We start from the raw sequence: 19358 nt of genomic DNA on the forward strand, positions 1-19358 counted from the left end.
GTGTCCTTTCTCTGCCTTTTTAGTGGCGTTAGGTGTCATGGTGTTGGAATTTACACGCTATTTGATTAAAATGATGGATAAAATGCATGTGTTTCTTTGTTTGTTTGTTGATGGGGGATGGTGGCGAAGTGGTTTCTCCTGCTCTTTTGTCAAACCACACTGGGCCCACTACAGCACATGCCCCCCTACTCCACTCTCTCTCTCTACAGCTCCGCTGCACATGCCTCTCTCTCTCTCTCTCTAGGACACGTCTTGGATTCCTACTCCATGACCCTAGAACCCATTAATCCTTAGAGTGTTGGAGGTAAAAGCCACAACCGACAGTCTCTTGCTCTCTCTTCTTGGATAGTGTGCTTTTATTTTTTGGGGAGATTTTGGGTCTTGTTGCAGATTCTTGAGGAATTTGGTTTGTTGAGGAAGTTTGAGGAAAGAAGTGGTGTTTTTAGTTTTCAGGTGGAGATAGACATGGAGGCTAACAAGCACAAGACTAGCTATCACCACCCACCTGGTACTTTTTGTTTGATTTTTATTTTTGGGGATTTTTCATTGTTCTGATTCATCATTCCTTTTTCTTCCCTTTATTTTATCCGGATAAAATTGATTAATCCTAGTGTTTATAGTGATTTAATTTTCATAGTGTTGTTTTCTTTTCTTTTTTTGTATGTTTTCTTCTTTTTTTTTTGCAGTGGGGTCTCTTTTCTATCTGATTTGGAATCTTTATTTGTAAAGTTGGAGGCTTTCTTTTCTCTGCTCAATTATGTTCATTGTTTATGTAAAGTTGGATTCTTTTTTGGGTTTTTGTTCTTGGTTTTTCACTGAATTACTTGCTATGTGGATGTAAAGTAGTGCCTTTTTGGTTTTCTCTCTTGTTTTCTTGTTCAGCCAGATTAGATTATTTTGTTGATGCAGGGCAAGATAAAAATGATATTTGGGTGTGCCACAAATGTGGGTGGACATACCCAAACCCACACCCAAGTGCAAAGCACAGAAGAAATCACAAGAAGCATTGTGGAAAAATTGAAGGTTTCAAATTGATCGACTCTGATGACAAATCACACACCAATCTCTCTGACAAAGAGGCTTCTGATGAAGATCATGAACCCCAAGGTAAGATGCCGCCATATTCTCTCATTTGCTTACTCCCCCATTTGAGATTTCTTGAATTTGAGAAGAATTTCTTTCTGTATTTTTCTCTATCTTCATTGGATCTTTCGATTGATTTTTGTTCTCATCAATGAATTCTGTCTCAGAAGCCCCAAAACCTGCAGCAGCCGCAAGTTTATCGGATGATCTCAAGGATTTAAAAGATGCTGGTTCAGAAGGATTAAGCAATGAGAAAGATGTTAACAGTGAAGTCAAAAGAGAAGGAATAAACAAAACTGAAGAAGAGGAGTCCACTGATGCAGTTGCTGAATTTACACGTACCGTTACTAGTTTGGTGCCTGCAACATCTTCTGCTGTTGGGTCTGAACATGGTTCAGTAATGGAATCACTCGGCCATGATTCCGGTGTTGTTTCAGAATCGTCACCGTTGATAACGGATAAAATGGTAAATTCTGGTGGTCTATTTCCTCCAGATGAAACTATGCAACATTGTGAAGAATCTACTTCCAAAACAAATGGGACGGAAATAAAGAATGAGACTGTTGCTTCTGATAAGGGTGAAATAAGGGAATTGCTTTTAAGCTCTGAAGATGATCCTAAGGATCCTTTGGATTCAATTGGAGCATCAGAGCAAGTGGAAATGGACCATAATGCAAGTGGTATAGGTGCAATTCCAAGTATGAGTGGTCTTGCGTGTATCTTGGAATCAGATCATCGCCAAGTGAAGGTCTTAGGGGATAGCGAACCACGGACCTTGCATTTTGAGGAAAGCCATGTTGTGGAAGCTCACAGTATTCGTAAGTTTTGCTGATTTGTCCTTTGATATTTTTATCATCTACTATATCAGCCATTCTATGTTTGAACTTTATTTTGGAGCTCTAGTCATGCGCCGTCATGAATTTGAATTGCTGGTATCTGAAACAAATCAGCACACGGAAGAATTCTATAAGAATGAGTTTTTGCTTCATGGCTCAGCTAATGTCTTGCATTACAACCCATGAAACTGGTTTTCTCCCTAGAAACGCTGGTCCTTAGTCATCTATTCATTACTTTGACTTTCTAAAATCATCCTCCTGTGAAGAAATCTTATTATTGCCAACTTTCATACATTGATCTAATTCTGTAAGTGGCTCTAGTGCTTGTATTGCCAAGTGACTAATAATGGGTGTGGCTTGCAGAAGATGAGTATACTTCTACTCATTCAATGTAATGGCTTCCCTTCAGAAGTTATATATTTTATACTAAATAGAATGCGTTTCCTGCAGGTGTTAGACATTGTGGAAACATTTATGCTGATATCTTTGGAGTTTAATACATTCTGATCAACAGGTTTACTTGGAAATATTCATAACTTGATTTTGACTGGAAATCTCCACTATACATGGTAATAGAACGGGGTTGGGTGCATCTGGGTAAAGTGGGCTTGTGGGTGCTGAGATGAATTTTTTCTTTTTGTTTGATCTGTTGGTTTTAACTTTGAAGTGGGAACTCTACCAACTTAATGGTTCTAGTTAGGGTTGGTGAGTCAAAATAGGTGAAGCACCTACATATGAAGTTAGGAAGTGTGAACAACACTATTATTTTATTTTGTTGGTTTTGCGTGATTCATTGGTATGAAAAGTTACACACCCCACCCCAGGTCATGTGCTTGTGCCTTTAGACAGGCTGTTGAGCGATGTTATACGGGTGAAATTGGGGTCTTGGTCTCCTGGATGTGGGAAGCAGGCTTGATAGGGGTTCAATGTGATTTTCTTACCAGTTATTCGCTTTGATCTTTCTGTAGTGCACATATTTGGGATGTACTGGTGGTGATGGGTGCAGCTAAGCCTCTTAAGTGGAAAGTTCAATCCCGTTCTTTAGCTTGGACAACATTCCAATTCAGGCGAAGTTGCTATTACTTTAACTTTTGGGCGGTGTCCTTATAGAATCCCATCATGAGAACGCACACGAGATCCATTTTGAGAGGCAAGGGGGAGATATGAAATATTCATTTGGTTAATTGTGTTGATGCTTCTTTTTGTTTAATTCTTTCTTTTTTATGATAAGTCAACAGGTTGATGTTTGTTGGCAGGCTTGGAGAGTTTGGCCCTTTAGAGACCCACACTTTTCTACAGATAAGTATGGTAGGGTGAAGTGTTGCAATGGAATGCATTGGTTATTGGGAGATGGTGCTGAAGTATGGGTAGATGGAAGCAATTTGTGATCACCAGTGGAGTTAGAAGAACTGGTATCATGTATGTGGAGGCTGATTTGTGCTTATTGTGGATTGCTAAAAGGGTTACTAGGAATTATTAGAGATGGAGCAAGACCCAGGATTTGAATTGATGCATTGCATGGTTACTCTGATGTTGAGAGTTCCTCACCTTTATGGGTACTCACTTGTTATTGAGATACAGATTCTAAAGCTACTATTATAGGAATATGATACTATTGGTGTTCCAATACCCTGGTTGGTGTGGATTATGAAGAAAAAGAATCAATTTGTAAGTACTTCCTTGTAGGTTTGCTGATGAGGTATGGCGGCTTACTGTTATGTATTTCATAACATGACTTGAGTTTGTGTTCTAAGCTTTTGGGATAGTTACTAATAAAAAATAAATCGTCGTTGTTGTTGTCGTCAGAGCCTTTTCCCAATTAATGGGGTCCGCTACATGAATTCTGGTATGCCATTTTGCTCTATTAAGGGCCATACCCTCAATGAGGCCATAACTCCCCATATCTTTTATAACTACTTCCAACCATGTCCTTTTGGGCTTACCCCTAGCCCTTTTGGAGCCCTCCACTTGAACTAACTTGTACCTCCTTTATTGGGTTTGCGCCACATGTGGCCAGCCCACCTAAGTCTACCCTCTCTCATCTTATTGCCTATTGGTGACCACACCTAATTTTTTCCGAATGGATTCATTTCGAATTCTATCCCTTCTTGTCTTGCCACTCATCCATCTCAACATACTCATCTCCGCTACACTCATTCTATGGGTATATTTTTTTTTGCCCGCCCAACATTACTCCCCATCGAGCAAAGCTGATCTCACAGCTGTCCTATAGAACTCGCCCTTCAACTTCATTAGTGTGCGGCGATTACATGAAATTCCGGTTGACAAATTCTTAGAAGTTTTTGGCGGGACTTGGGGGTTAAGTCCAAAATTGTAGTTGGGTTAGTTGCCTGCCATTTTTTCAGAAGTATGGAAGAATGCATATAGATGAGAGTCTTCATAAGTGGGAACAAGCATTTGGCAGAGATCCTGCAAAGAAACAGGAGGAATTGATTCGGAATTTGGGATGGATTACTGAGGGGATATTCAAAATTAGTGATGGGGAAAATCTATCATGTGGTCCATTTTGCATATGTGATTACTGTAGAGCGGCCTTGATTGCTCAAGAGGCAAGTAAGCAACTGAATAAGTTCTTTACGTTTTATCTGAGTGTTGGCTTCTGTGAATAAAAATGAGGAATGGGTCGGGATGGGTAACTTGGGGATATAAAATTCTAGTCACTATGGAAAGCTACTTTGTTGTTTATTTTGCACTTTCAAGACTTGTATGGCCTCTTTGATGGCTCAAGACAAAAGTTAAGGAACCAAAATTGAGTTCTTTCACCTGATCAGAGTGCTGAGTGACCAAGCACATTGTGTTGTCATGCTTAACTTAATGAGGTATGAATATGGTTTGGTGTAAATATGGGTAACTCAATATATTTGTGCTGGTGGAGCCATTTTTTCCTCGTGTGTATTTTTGACCTTCTAATCTTTGACCCTGATTGTAGTTAAGTTCTGGTTGTGATAGCACACAGTAGTGGACAGAATATTTTACTCTAATTTTGTGAAAAATTAGTTTGGTATCAGAACTTCATGATATCCTCAATATTTCTTACTCTGTCGAGAAATAATGTTGATCCTTTGGATTAACTTTCGTTTCTGAACAACTTGAGGAATTAAGTCTTATGATCCATGTTTTGGATATTCTATGACCTATGGAGTCCTGGTTTGAGCATAATTACATAGCACCTTTGGAAATATCATTTGTTCCATCGAAAGTTCCAAGCATCTGATTTGTTTCATGAGATGCATTAATGACATTGTGTTGGACCTTCTTACTTAAAAAATTGACATGGGGAAATGGACTTTTAGTAATAATTATTTGCTTTTTGAAATGCCAAGCAGGTCCATATCATCACGACAAGCAATAACCATTACCCTAAAACTTTATAACATGCTGGAATAAATTCTGCCATCGTTTACATCAAACGTTGGGTTGATCTAAACTTTTAGTGCTACATTGTTCCTTTCTGAAGTTTTAAGTGGGTCTCTAAGTATTTAAGAAACCAATAGTGAAGGATCTTTGACATTACTGATCCAGTGCAGCTGAAAGTTTGTAGAATAACTTCCCCAAGAAACACCATGTAATGAAGAGATGAGACCCTATAACTTAAACTTTACATGTAATGTACGAAAACCATGATTTCAAATTTGGGAAAATCTAAGCAAAGGCAATTGATACCTCTATGCTAAAGGATCTGATGGATGCGATAAACTTGGCAGAAATCCTAAATAGCATTAGCAAACTCCAAAGCTACGCCTGGGTTTCACACAAATGAAGTACCCTAGAAACTATAATAAAATTCATCATTTTTCGATAAATAAATTTCAGTCTTACTGCAAATACCTGTTGTTGTGAAATGTTTCTAGAGGGCTAAAGATGTCTCTGAGATTTGAGTGTGGTTTCATCCCCTAATAATGGCTTACCCCTCCAAACCTTAAAAAACATATAAATTCCACCTAAGTTTTCAATACCTAAAGAATTGGAAATTCTAATTCAATGGAACCAGTCCAGTGCCAAGGGATATAAATGCACACCTGTAGACCTACTTACTTAAGGAAAAGGCTTAAAGATCATTTTCTTTTTGGAGAATTTAGGAAGCCAATTTGAGTTTTCTATGTCAGTATCCCTGTGTATGTTTACGAGTTTTCTATGCCACTTTGAAGTCTTCAGGCACTCAAAAGTCTGAAATTGTTTGTTCTAGTCATATTTGTTGATTTCTTATGGCCAGAAGTTACTCATCTGATTATGACATCCACATATGCAGATGTTCCTTTGGGGCAAAATGAATCAATCCATAATAACCTATCACAAAAGCCTGATGCCTCAGAAAGCAAAACGGAACAGTTGGATTCCTTTGAAGATTCTTTCCCAGAGCAAAGGGACGAGTCACCTGTAGCCGAGGCAGCGGAAAACAGTCGTATTTCCCCCAATTGTCCATCAAAAATTTTGGATGTGGGAAGTGCACCTTTGACTGAAAGTACTGATATGGATGGGAATGTGATGGAAAGCATAGGTGTTGCAGCAACAATTGATTCCTACGTCGAAAGTGATTCAGTTAGAAATTTATCAGCAATGGAAATATTGGCAGAGAAACATGCATATGAGATAAATTCTAACAGTTGTGAAGTTTATGGGTCGTCTGAGGTAACGGATTCAAAGGATTCAATATCCAGTTCCCCAGAGGAAAAGAACTCCGATGCTCTTGATAAGCCATCTCTAGATTCTGATTCTGGCTCTGTGGTAGCCCAAGTAGATGAAAAGAAGTCAGAGGAACTGGAGGGCCTCTTAGTTTCTGGTGCTGAAACAATAACGAAGACTGGAGACCATCTTAGAGGTTCACCTGATGCAGAAATGGCTGAAGTGATTTCTTCTACCCATGAGAAGGGGTCACACCAGTCTTTGAGTCAAGGTAATAAATTCATGGAGAGCCTTGATCAAGGCCATGGTGGGGCCAAGGGGAAAGAAGCTGATGAAAGCAATGAAGGTTCTACTTCATCCAGTGGAGACCAAGGAGAAATTCTTCAAACAGACAAGGAGTCAACACTTGATCAGAGTGCTAAGATTTGTGAAAGCAATAGCATTCAAGCTAGAGACAAAGCTCTTTTAGATTCTGAAGTAGATGATGGGCTTGACACCCATTCAAAAGTCACTAGTGCAGAATCTATTCTGAGTGCAATATCTCCTCTTGGAGAGAAGGACAATGTCTCTCGAAATGCTGTAGCAGTTGATGGGCTTGAATCCTCTACCAGTGTTTCAGATGAGGTGAATGTGAGTACGGGAAGGAATCCCGAGGTCGCAGTTGCTGATCCAAGTGCAGTGGATCTAATGGAGGTCCCTTGTCTGGATAGTGGAGCATCATTTTCTTCTACAAAGGAACTTTCTGAAGAGGAAATTTCCAGGAAAACCTCACAGGAATCTCATTCAGAAGTAATTGCAGTGAATGATCCAGTCTTTTCTGTTACTTTGGCAGTTGAGGGAAAAGCTACTGAAAGTGATAGCGTTGGCTTAGCTGGGACTCATGCACAAATATCTCGCGAGGGACAGAAATCTTCAGCAGCAGCCATGGTTACAGATTCTAGTGGTCCAGTGGCAGATGAAACAGAGGTCACTGCCCCAAGTCTGTCTAAGGATGTAGATGATGCAGAGGTCACTGCCCCAAGTCTCTCTAAGGATGTAGATGATGCAGAGGTCACTGCCCCAAGTCTCTCTAAGGATTTAGATTCTGAAGTAGATGATGGGCTTGAAACCCATTCAAAAATTACTAGTGCAGAATCTATTCTGAGTGCAATATCTCCTCTGGGAGAGAAGTACAATGTCTCTGGAAATTCTGTAGCAGTTGATGGGCTTGAATCCTCCGCCAGTGTTTCAGATAAGGTGAATGTGAGTACGGAAAGGAATCCTGAGGACGCAGTTTCTGATTCAAGTGCAGTGGATCTAATGGTGGGCCCTCGTCTGGATAATGGAGAATCAATTTCTTCTACAAAGGAACTTTCTGAAATATCCAAGAAAGCCTCACAAGAATCTCATTCAGAAGTAATTGCAGTGAACAATCCAGTCTGCTCTGTTACTTTGGCGGTTGAGGGAAAAGCTACTGAAAGTGATAGAGTTGGCTTAGCTGGGACTCATGCACAAGTATCTCGCGAGGGACAGAATTCTTCAGCAGCGGCCATGGTTAAAGATTCTAGTGGTCCAGTGGCAGGTGAAGCAGAGGTCACTGCCCCAAGTCTCTCTAAGGATGTTTCTCTGGATTCAACAAGCCAAACTGACAGTCTGGAGGGTCAGTGGGGTTCAGTTTCTGGTAAGGTTTTTGTGAACAGCTTACTCTCTTGCGATTTCTGGTTCTTATTTACAATGCACAAAGTATTTGAACTTTACGGTATTTGTCAATCATGAAGTTCCAAATTTCTTGATGTGCTCAGTTGTCCTGTTTGTTTGGTTCTCCTTTCAATAATTCCACGATTCTTAATATTAGGTTTGTGATTATGCTATAAACATGAAAGAAGTGTTTCTTTTATTTCTTTTGAATGAATGAGAAGTGATTCTGCATAGTAGGCATCATCTCTATAAATGGTTAAGCATACTAAGAAAGTGTAATAAGAAAAATCAATAATATAGTACTAAATGTGGATTTAGAGGGTGGTGGTGTGTTGGAGTCAAAATTGTCCTCGAAATCTTCAGGGAATTTTCCAATATTCCTCTTCTTTACTAAATCCTATCGAGATAGAAACCTAATACCCTTCTCTCATCACCCCTCTATAGACCTAATTCTTCCATAACCCAATATGATCTCTCTCGTCCCATCAGATTTTGTACCCAAATTAATTCTACCTAGAGATGCTTTGTCTGTCTGTCCATTTTAAATATTGCCATTTCCTTAATTTTAAATAAGGTTGCGGTTTCTATAAGTTTGCAACCTTAAACAATCCAATTAAAGCTCACCTTAAAATTTTATCATAATATGTAATTTTGTTGTAAAAAATTCTTAGTATTATCTTAATATCTATTTTCATAACTAATTAGAAAATTTTAAATTTCAAAAATGGTTAAAATCTGGTAGGTCTATAAATATATGAAAATCTTGAAAATGGACGGTCTAGATAATGTGTTGCAAGATGTACTATTTCTGTGATTCAAAAACCTTTTTTTTTCATATTCATATATCTCGATGTCGAGAGGATTGATTAGAGGGCTTTTTCAACATTAAAAAAACATTTTCGATGAATTTTTGAGGTGCATCTGTGATTCTACATTTTAAGGTTGCAACCTTATATAAACTTTTCCCTTTAATTAATGTATTACCCTAGCCTAAAATTAAAAAAAGTTTCTAGAAAAACTGATCCTATTTAATAGCATGTAACTAGAAACTAGTAGCATAAGTTGGTAACTCACCTGTCCCATCACTTTAATTGTTTAAACCATTTCAAAATAATTTTGAGAATTTTGAGTTTTTTTTTCTAATAAAATCTCTCTTATATGGGGGTAAACAAGGAAACAAAATGCAAAGGGATTCATGGAAAAGGAAATTTTGTTTTGGGGGAGTTGATGCTCAATCATGCTATTATATCTGATCAGCTTTCTAGCGGATGTTTCTACTTTGGGCATGACGGCAATTTAAATTAACATACAGACACTGAACAATCTTGGAATCCATCTCAATTGTGTCCGTTTTCGATTGTGGATAAGCTAGTGCATCTGCAACTTTGATGGGAATAGGAACAGAGGAAGTAGAGCAGAGATATTCACGAAAGTAGGGTGAAAGTGAAGCATAGGAATCAAACTTAGTGGTCAAATGAGAAGCACAAGTCCTTTTTTTTCTTCTTACAACGATAGGTAAATGAAGTTGAGAAGTAATAGTTGTAAAAAGAGAAAAAGTGATTGATCAGTCAACAAGTTGGGGTTGATCATTTCATCAGATTTTCCCTTCTTTGTTTGGGTGTACACAATCAAATCTTTCTCAGTAGATTCCACTTGTTCCTTAGTTGGATCACCGATACTTCTATGATCACTAGAAGAGGGATAGGATTGTTGGGTGGCATAGTGGATATCAAATCTTTCAGGAAAGAGAAATAGGGTATATTCTTAGAGAAGGTGACATCTTTTGAGACATATTTCCTTTTAAGTTACCAGACAGTAATATTTCTATGATTTCTGAGAGTTCGAGTATCTTTGGAGCAAACATCAAGTAGATTGGGGACCTAATTTGTTCCTAGCTGGCCCTAGGGTATGCGCAAAGCAGACATAACCAACAGGTTTTTTGGCGGAGGAGAAAAAGGAGGAAGTGCAGGATAGAGAAGTTTGAAAGGGTAAGCACCATTGAAAACACGTCTAAGCATCTTACTAAACACATAACCGGTAGTAAGAACTGCTTCTTCCCAATATGTCTTAGGAACATTCATTCCTATTAAGATTGCTCTTACAACTTCTAACAAGTGTCTATTTTTTTGTTCTGCCACGCCATTCTGTTGTAGTGTATAAGAACATGATGTTTGAGTTTTTATACCATAATAGAATAATTTTGTGATCCATAGTATAGATACTCCAATGCATTAGCAGAAAGAAAAGTTTGATTTGGGTCTCAAACTGGGTCTGAACTATTTTATGAAATGTGTTAACTATTGAGGGCACTTCATCTTTACTTTTCATAAGATAGTTCCATATGAGTAGTCACCGACAAACGAGATGAAATACTGATATCGAAATATTGAAAGAACCTGAATTGGCCCTCAAACATTAGAATGAACAATATGGAATGGCTTAGAACTTTAAATTTCACTTGAAGAAAAGAGGTTCTAAATTGTTTAGGCAATATTCAAAGAAACAAACTTATGTAGAACAATAACTTTAAGTTATCAGAGACTTAAGTAGAACAATAACTTTAACTTTAAGACTCAAAGTTGAGAGTAGTGGAAGTGCATCCTGTCTTAAACAAATACAAACCATTATCTTCACGACCACCAATCGTCTTCCTCATTTTCAGGTCCTGAAAAACACAATGTCAGAAAGAAAAATTTTCAATGCAGTTAAGTTGTTTTTTCAGGCTGCTAACAGAGAGAAGGTTGGAAGGAAAAGAAGGCACATGTATTATAAAGGGTAAGAACAAGGACAATGAAAGTTTATATTTCCATTCTAAAAGGCACTGATCGTGGATCCATAAACAAGTTTAACTTCACTGGAAACAGAAGAAAATGACAAAATACTACTTTCTCACCGTTCATATGACCAGTAATCGATGAATCAATGATCCAAGATGTACAAGAGGTGGATTGGGAGACATGGTTTGCAAATGCATATGTACCTGGCTGCTGTACTGAGGTTTAGAGCTGAGTGAAGCCTTAAGGCATCAACTGGCATTGTAAATCTTTGATGGCCTAATCTCTTGGATCGCATACATGGGCTTTGCAGCTGCAGTTTTTTCCTCTCATTTGATAAATATTGGCACTTACATTCTTGTAAATGAGTTCGGTTTTATGTCAGGGAGGTCTACTATCAAAGCCATTTTCTACTTAGCATCTAATTGAGAAGTTTAGGGCAAAGGGAAAAGACCTCCACATGGTCTTTATTGATTCAAAGAAAACATACACCTAGAGGTTTAATTTGGTGGGTGTTGGAAAAGAAAGGAGCCACCAGAGGCTATATTTACATAGTGAGAGGTATGTATGAGGGAGCGCTAACTAGTGTACAAACCACTCGTGGAGAGATAAGTGAGTTCTTAGTGACAATGGGCATACATCAGGGGCAGTGCTGAGCCCATATATCTTTGGTTTGATTATAGACGAGTTAACCAAGCAACTACAAGATGAGGTACTGTAGTGTATATTTGCTCGCGGATAACATAGTTTTAATTTATGAGCCTAGAGACAGCGTCAATGCAAAGTTAGAACATTGCATGGATAGTCTAGAATCCAAAATTTTTAAAATTAGTCGGACTAAGATAATATATGGAATGCAAGTTTAGTAATAATTGGAGTAGAAATGAGGAAGTAGTTAAGATTGATAGTCAAGAAATACCCAAAAGAGATTGTTTTTGATATTTAGGGTTAATAATCTAAGAGAATAGAGAGATTGAGGAAGATGTTGCACATAGAATTAGAGTTGGGTGGGCAAAGTAGAGATGTGCATCCGGAGTTTATGTGATCACCACATACCATTGAGACTGGAGGGTAAGTTCTATAGGGTGGTTGTAAGACCAACCATTCTTTATGGAACGGAATGTTGGGTGGTCAAGAAAGAACATATTTATAGGATTAGCATAGATGAGATGATGATGCTGAGATGGATGAGTGGCAAGACTAGAAAATGATAGAATTCAAAATGAATACATATGAGGGAACTTAGGTGTGGCTTTAATAGGCGATAAGATGAGAGAAAGTAGACTTAGGTGGGCTGGCCATGTGCAGTGTAGACCTAATACATCACCGACTAGGAGGTATGATTTCGTTGAAGTGGAAGGCTCTAAAAAGGGTAAAGGGAAGGCCCAAAAGCACATGGATAGAAGTAGTAAAAAAATATAGTGAGTTTTGGTCTTACTGAGGGTGTGGCCCTTGATGGGGAAGAATGGAAGAACAAGATTCATGTAGCTGGCCTCAAATGATTGGGATAAGGCTTGGATGATGATGATTAGCACTTGCAATCTTTTTCTTCAATTTCAAGGGTAGTTGTAAGGCGTAATAATGCTCTCAGGTGTGTCTCCTCTTCCTAAAATGAGAGTATTTGAATTTCTCCTTTTATGCACGTGAAAATAAGAGCCGATTTGGTACTTTTGTACCCATTTTGCCTTGCTAGAAACTTGCTGCAAAGGCTGATTGTTCAGGGTGGATGCTTGAGCTTTTCCCCCCTGCAATACCCTTTCTACTAGCCTCCCTCTTCATATAGTTATAGACTAAAACAAGAGAATGCAATTTGTCCTTCTGTAGGACTTGTGCTCTCTGATGTTCAGGATGTAGGCTTGCTATGGACTCAAAGATATGTGGGGATTGGTAGCTTGATAGTGGTCTAGTTCTTTCCACTTATGCCTTTGTACCTCAAAGTACTCATCCACAATCATTGCCATTGTTGCGAATTTGCATTTCGCAAGGCAATTGGTAATTCCTAGCTAGATCATCTTGTTCTAAGTATGTCTTGGCTACTGCCTCTCATGTATGCCTTGTAGTTCTAAGGAACTACAATTTCCTATTGATACTTGGTTGCATGGAATGAAGAAGTCATGCCATTATTGTCAGATTCTGAGTTTTCCATTTATCGTGGGATGGATCATTTATGGGAGGCTTTTTCACCTTTCTTGTGATGTAACCCAATTTTCTCTTTCTTCCTATGAACATTTTGGCAAAGTGGGACAATTCCATGTAGTTTGTCCCATCTTGCTTAACTGTAATGATCGTCAATCCTAGGTGGTCAGTTGACTACTTCCCAAGGAAATATTGTGAGACTTTCTTTCTCTCTCTGAAACTCAGACCCTTTAGTCTTTTCCTAAGGTATTAGTTCCTTAGTTTCAGAGCTTGAAAAAACCCCCTTCTTTTGGTTTGTTTGGGTGACAGGGGTATAAAATATATGTTCATGATTTATTTGGGTGAGAAGGATATGCAGTATATTTGGTGTGATTTTTGTGTAGCTTAAAAAAAAAAAAGGTTTGGGGTTTTCTTGAAAGGAAAAGGATTTTGGAAAAAATAGTTGGTAAAAAGCAAGATGATCTTTCTGGAAATATGAGATTGCTGATATACCACAACTTTAAGCGCAAGAAGAAAGAAAAATATGATTCTAGGATTTTTGGAAACAAATGTCCTAGGGTCTTAAGCCCTGATTTGATATCATGTTAAGATTGAGAGAGAATAGAGAAAGAAATATTCAAGCACATGATTGGGTAAAATATAGATGTCTTTCTGATTATATAAATCATGGGGCACTGTCCCCTATATATGCACATGTATCATTATGGGATTCTTTTTTGTGTAAATATCTTTATAGGAGTTACAATATAGGTAAGCATGCATGTAAGTTACATCTATCATGCATAAAAGTTGTAGTAGGAAAAACATCTAGCTATAGTAATATTTTTTTGGGTAAGTTAGTGGGGGAGAAGGCCTCCTACCCGATTTTTCATTAAAAGATGTAAAAAAGAAGAAGAATAATTAACGTACAAACCTGTAATAGGGCATTTGCGCCAGATCATGTAGTAAAATAGGAGAAAGAAAATCTAGCTATAGTAATATATTATACAAATTTGGTACATATTGGGTTCCAAAAAGGCATAGATTCATGTGCACTACATGCATGTTTCCTTAATGGGCATGAGCTCATAATAGTTATTGCATATTGTATACAGATCAATAGAAGGAAAAGCTGGGATGGATCGAGGGATAGCTTATGAAGATGTGGAGGCAGAATGGGTGTCAAATGAACTGTCATTTCGAGAGTCATAGATGGCTTGACTTCTGACAATAATTGGAAAAATGTGTGTTACTTTGCTAGGACTAGCAGATTGCCTTTTTTGTTTGTATATGTTGCATTGCACATGGTGATAGTTGTAAAGCTTGTTAGGAAACTAATGCCACATAAGTAATATGTTGTGAGCTAGATTTGCTGACCCCAAGAGAGCGTAAGCAAATCTCCTAAGCATGGAGATCTGAGAGGGCATCATCTGCTGATGGAGTGGGTGTACGATGAATAATTGGTGCTTTCATGCTTTTGACAAGGTAGTGGAATAGACGAGAGGGATTTCATGGCCTTGGTAGGTCTCTCAATCTCTATCAGGTCCATTTGTTTTGCTAAGAGAGTATCAAAGTAGTCTTGAACAAATAAGTTTCCTTTTTATGTCTTTGTACTTGCTTTTTCATGTGTATACAGATGAGCAGTATTTGTTTGAGAGTAAATCTTCTTTAAGCTATCCCACATGGCTTTTGGACTAGGCTGATATGTGAGATTGTGCCCATTTTTGTGCTAAAGTGAATTCATAATCCATGTGGCAACACAACTATATATGACAAGCCAATTGGTGCACCCATTTTCATTGGTAGGCTTGGGAATAGACCCATTGACATACTCCCTGAACTTTCTTCTCATGAGAAAGTGTTGCATGTAAAAAGACCACAAACCGTAGTTCTTTCCCTCAAGACGCATAGAGATAACAACACTCTCAGTAATGTTCTTGGATTCCGTGAGAGAATTGAGTTTGGAGGTTTTGTTGAAGAAAGAAAACTGAAACAACAGAGAACAAATTTGTCTTGAGAGATAAATAACTGGTGAGAAAGTTGAGATGATGGCAATTTTCTCTCATGAAAAAATTTGGTACAATAGCTAGACTTGTGTTATCAACCAAAAAAAGAAAAAGGACTTAAATGAGGATTAAGTATGGAGGTTCCCTCACTTGAATGGGCTTCTTGGAGGTAATGAGAGGTATAAAAAGTTGTCGATGAATGTCCAGCTCGTGAAGCAGTGAAAGAAGGGGTTTGGATATGGTTTACTTGTAAAAGGAGAGGTTTCCAAGATACCATGTAATTATAGTATCTTAGTGGTGTGAAATCGAAGTGTTCCCTCCTATTCCAGTAGATGTTGAAGAGTTGAATAGAGGCATGAGTGAAGATGAATCAGGGAGAAGAGAGAGAATGGATCAGAGGTCATAAGGATGGAGATTAGGGGGTTTATTGGAGAGATGGAAAACGTGAATGTTGAGAAGCATACTAATTGATTTGTTAGGAGTGGAGCAGAGGAATATGAAGATGATGTGGCCAAGAACTGTGCTTCTAGCACCCGATAATGGCGATATTATATATGCAATATCATGCAACTATATATCATTAGGCTATGATAAGGTATCACCCCATTGATCATATAATACACTGAGGAGATAGGTTATCCAAATGTGACGCCAGGTCAGTTCAACACCTGTTCCTGCATAGTGTGGTCGGAGATCTTGCTTCACTTCTTGGAGCTATTTGACATACAAATGGATGCTCTACGGCCTCAATAAATTGCCTTTTCATTCCTGGTTCATACGGCCCTTTCTCCAAAGTGTTAATCTGCCATAGCACATTAACATTTTAGCAATTCTTTGGGCTGTTTGGTTAGAGCTCAATCAGCAAATATTTGAAGGTCGCTACATTACCAAGTGCGCCTTGATCTACACCCACCATCAAGGCCAATGTCATGAATTGGCCAGGAGTTAAGAAAGAATTCTGGGGTACTTTGGCACTTGACCTCTTGAGCAATTGGAAAATAGTAGTGTGCTGCAAAACCTCTAATTCCAAGGCTCACTCTCCTAAATGGATTCGTCTATCTCAAGTTCCACTTTCTGGCAATCCTGGTCGAGCTGAGCTTGGGGATGTTTTAGAGTTCATCTCAGTATTTTCCTATTTGGGAATGCTGGTATATTTGATGCAACAACAGCAGAGGCTCGTACACTTCTTAATGGGATAAGCTATATCCTTTTGGGGGGCTGTTGGTGATTGAAGTGTTTGACTACCCAGAGCATTTCCATTCTTCTCCCATATATGGCAAGAATCTAACCAATTAGTGAACTCTTGCAAAAGGAGGGTCTCGAAGCTCTGCTGTTATCTTCTCTAACAATATCATTTAGTGCTTTGTAGGACTCTGTAGTGCACATTTTGTATAGGCAGTTGTGTACACATTTAGACATTACAGTTTTGTAAAGTTTACATGAAGCAAAACATGCTAGTTAACCTTCAAATTAAGAGGCTCTCGAGAAGAAATTTTCATGGATTTCCTAAACAAGCCTTTGGTTGCTAAATGGATTCTGCAAAGTGTCTAGCTGATGGAGGAGTTGAGGGATTAAAGCACTTATTATAGCAAAAGGCCACCCATAGGTGGAAGGGATTGTCATGGAGGTTTAGTTCTGTTATCAAGAACTCAAGATAATATCCATAAGATTTATCCACAATTGATATTATGGGGCTTGGTTACAAGCTGGAGAGAAAGATGAATTCTTGCAGCATGACTTACATGTAGATGCTTATGGGGTTTTTCCTCCAGTTTTTCATTCCACTGGGAGAAGTAAATATGGTTTGCAAGTCGAAGAACTCCTACATCCTGGTTTGTGAAATCCAGTGGGCAGTATCTCATACTGATTTTGGAAAGCAAGTCTTTTCTTGGTCTTTTTGTAAGTAGGATTATACCGATTATCCTGAATAGCACATTTGTAGCAGTGCACCTATGACAAGTTTAGGTTCTAATTTCTTAGGATATTACAAGACTTCCTAAGAGGAGAAGTGGTTGATCAGATGATGCGATGTATCTCTTGCATAAAGGGGAACGTTTAGGGGAAGGCCTTGTGATTTTTTCACCAAGTAAAATAATTCGTTGTTCACATTTGTTTTTGCAAACTGCTGAATATTGCCAACAAATATCAGAGACTCATTCGTAGCTTTTGCAGATTTTGCTGGATAATGCTAAGTAAGATTATAGACTTGTTGGTGGTGCTTTCATATAGCTTTCAATCACCTAATACGATGCTACACTTGCATTTCATATAATGAGCTAATTTTTCCAGGATTCAACTCGATCTTTTTTGCAAAATATTGAGATATGTTAAAACAAGCTTAAGGTCTCGTCCTTCATTGAAACTAGTTGGCTCGTCATGGCCATGTGATGTTCAGATGCTAATTTTTCTACTTGGCCTTTTTTAAGGAGGTAAAAGAAAAGTTAATTATTGTGTCCTTGTTGAGGAGAACTTAAGTTCCTAGTTAAGAAAGAACCAACACTTTGAAGATTAAAGACAAAACCGAAGCTTAGGCCTGGGCTATATATCATATGTTAATGGGACCCATATCCCTGTACCAAAAACCATCTTTCATGAGTAAGGAGAACCGTGATTCCACCAAAAGTGAATTGAGTATCCCATGCTTTGGCTGCGAGTTTCAATGGCATATTTTTTATTCATATAAAATGGAGTTTGAATCCATTTTTATATAACATACAAACTTTTATGCCATGATTTCCTATATATTTTACAATTCACAACTTTACACATCTTGTGAGTTGCGACTTGTGTCTAGTTTCGAAAAAAGGCAACAAGAGATGGCAAGGAGGGAGAAGATATTGTATGAATTAAGATGGTACAATACACCACAAACAGGATTTGTGTTGAATTTGGTCGATGAAAAGGGGCTCCTTCATTGAAAGTGTAAGATTGCCTCTGAGAAATGCTTCCTCTCTATTCCTGGTTTTTTGCACTGGTTTCAGTGCACCTACATTAGGGGAGTTTTTAGAGTTTATTCTTGACCATGCTAAGAGGGATATGGACTACAATATTCCCTAAGGAATTTGATGAGAATAAGTGTCCATAAAAGTCCCCAATGAATGTATCTCTTTGCCAGTTGATGAGAGAGAGAGAGAGAGAGATTGCTGAGGACACAAGGCTCCATTCGTGCCCAAGGACTTATTAGGTATTGCATCACCATATTGGCTTTTTAGTATCACAATTCATTTGTGAAATCTTACTCCATTAATAACAAAAGGTCCAAGAGATTTTCAATGACGTGGTTCTTGTTTACATTGATACTTAGGTTTGTAAGGAAAATTAAAAATACTGTTAAATGAACCTCGCTCCCAAATTACAATATAGTGGATAATTGAGCTTTGGGAACCTCGATCCTAACACTATGGAACATGATCCCATCCCGTAAAGGATCCGCTTCATTGCATATATGGAACTCGACCCCTAAAAGTTGGGGATCTCGATCTCTACATTTGCCCATGTGTGGAACTCGTTCCATTGACCACAGAACTTTACAGCTTTCTTGCTCCGCGCTTCCGCTCCCAATCCTAGAGCTTTTTTAGCTTCTGCCCTGGGTAACTATGTCTTAATATTTTATGTGAACCAGAAACTCGTGTCGACTGTAAACATCTTATCTTGATACCCATCAAGCTCTAAGGACTTGGATGACGTATTTTCCTCTTTTCATGTTTGTTTTTCCTAAATTTTGCTGAAATCCATTGAATTGTATTTGGCATCGGGGATCAGAATGATCCATTTATTCCCTTTTTGTACATTTTTTGCATACTTCAGGTTGTAGTTTTTTCAGGATCCAGGTTGTAGTTTTTTCAGGATCTCGACTGACTGGAAGGTATATTGCAATGCTATGGATTATGGAAAAATATGCTCTATTGGGCTATCTTTCTCCTTTGAAATGATGGTTGATGATTGGAGAGATACAGGGACCCAATTGACCACAATCGAGAGTCCCATTCTCTTTTCATCTATGTCCGGCATTCAACAGCCAATAATGGTACAGTGGACTATGGTTTTTAAATTGACCATTGGATTATGATGCACTTTCCTGTTTTCCTTGGGATAATTCTGGGGTATCTCCATGTTATAGGTGCATTGTTTTTGTATTCCTTAGTAATGCAATTTCCTTTTCCTCGTAAGAAATTTCTATGACTTCTTATCTACTTGGAAAGGCTAAGCTCAACCCAGTTTCT

The 19358-nt window shown here is 38.3% G+C and overlaps 1 protein-coding gene and 1 long non-coding RNA gene across 2 annotated transcripts in view; both read left to right on the forward strand.

Moving 5' to 3' along the window:
* The first annotated feature begins 301 nt into the window (after positions 1-301).
* Positions 302-19358, forward strand: part of LOC18430704 (Pentatricopeptide repeat (PPR) superfamily protein) — a 20841-nt gene continuing 1784 nt past the window's right edge. The window contains exons 1-4 of the mRNA XM_011623756.3: positions 302-508; positions 910-1107; positions 1251-1901; positions 6190-8223. Coding sequence (XP_011622058.1) covers positions 466-508; positions 910-1107; positions 1251-1901; positions 6190-8223 — 2926 coding nt within the window. The 5' untranslated portion in view covers positions 302-465. The remainder of the gene's footprint in view (positions 509-909; positions 1108-1250; positions 1902-6189; positions 8224-19358) is intronic.
* Positions 14244-14717, forward strand: LOC148781657 (uncharacterized). The gene is made up of 2 exons (XR_016058175.1): positions 14244-14373; positions 14497-14717. It is a non-coding gene; the product is annotated as an uncharacterized LOC148781657 (long non-coding RNA).

The sequence above is a fragment of the Amborella trichopoda genome, chromosome 6 (genome assembly GCF_054954075.1).
Source record: "Amborella trichopoda isolate Santa Cruz 75 chromosome 6, AtrichopodaSantaCruz75HAP2 v2.0, whole genome shotgun sequence".
NCBI classification, from domain to species: Eukaryota; Viridiplantae; Streptophyta; class Magnoliopsida; order Amborellales; family Amborellaceae; genus Amborella; species Amborella trichopoda.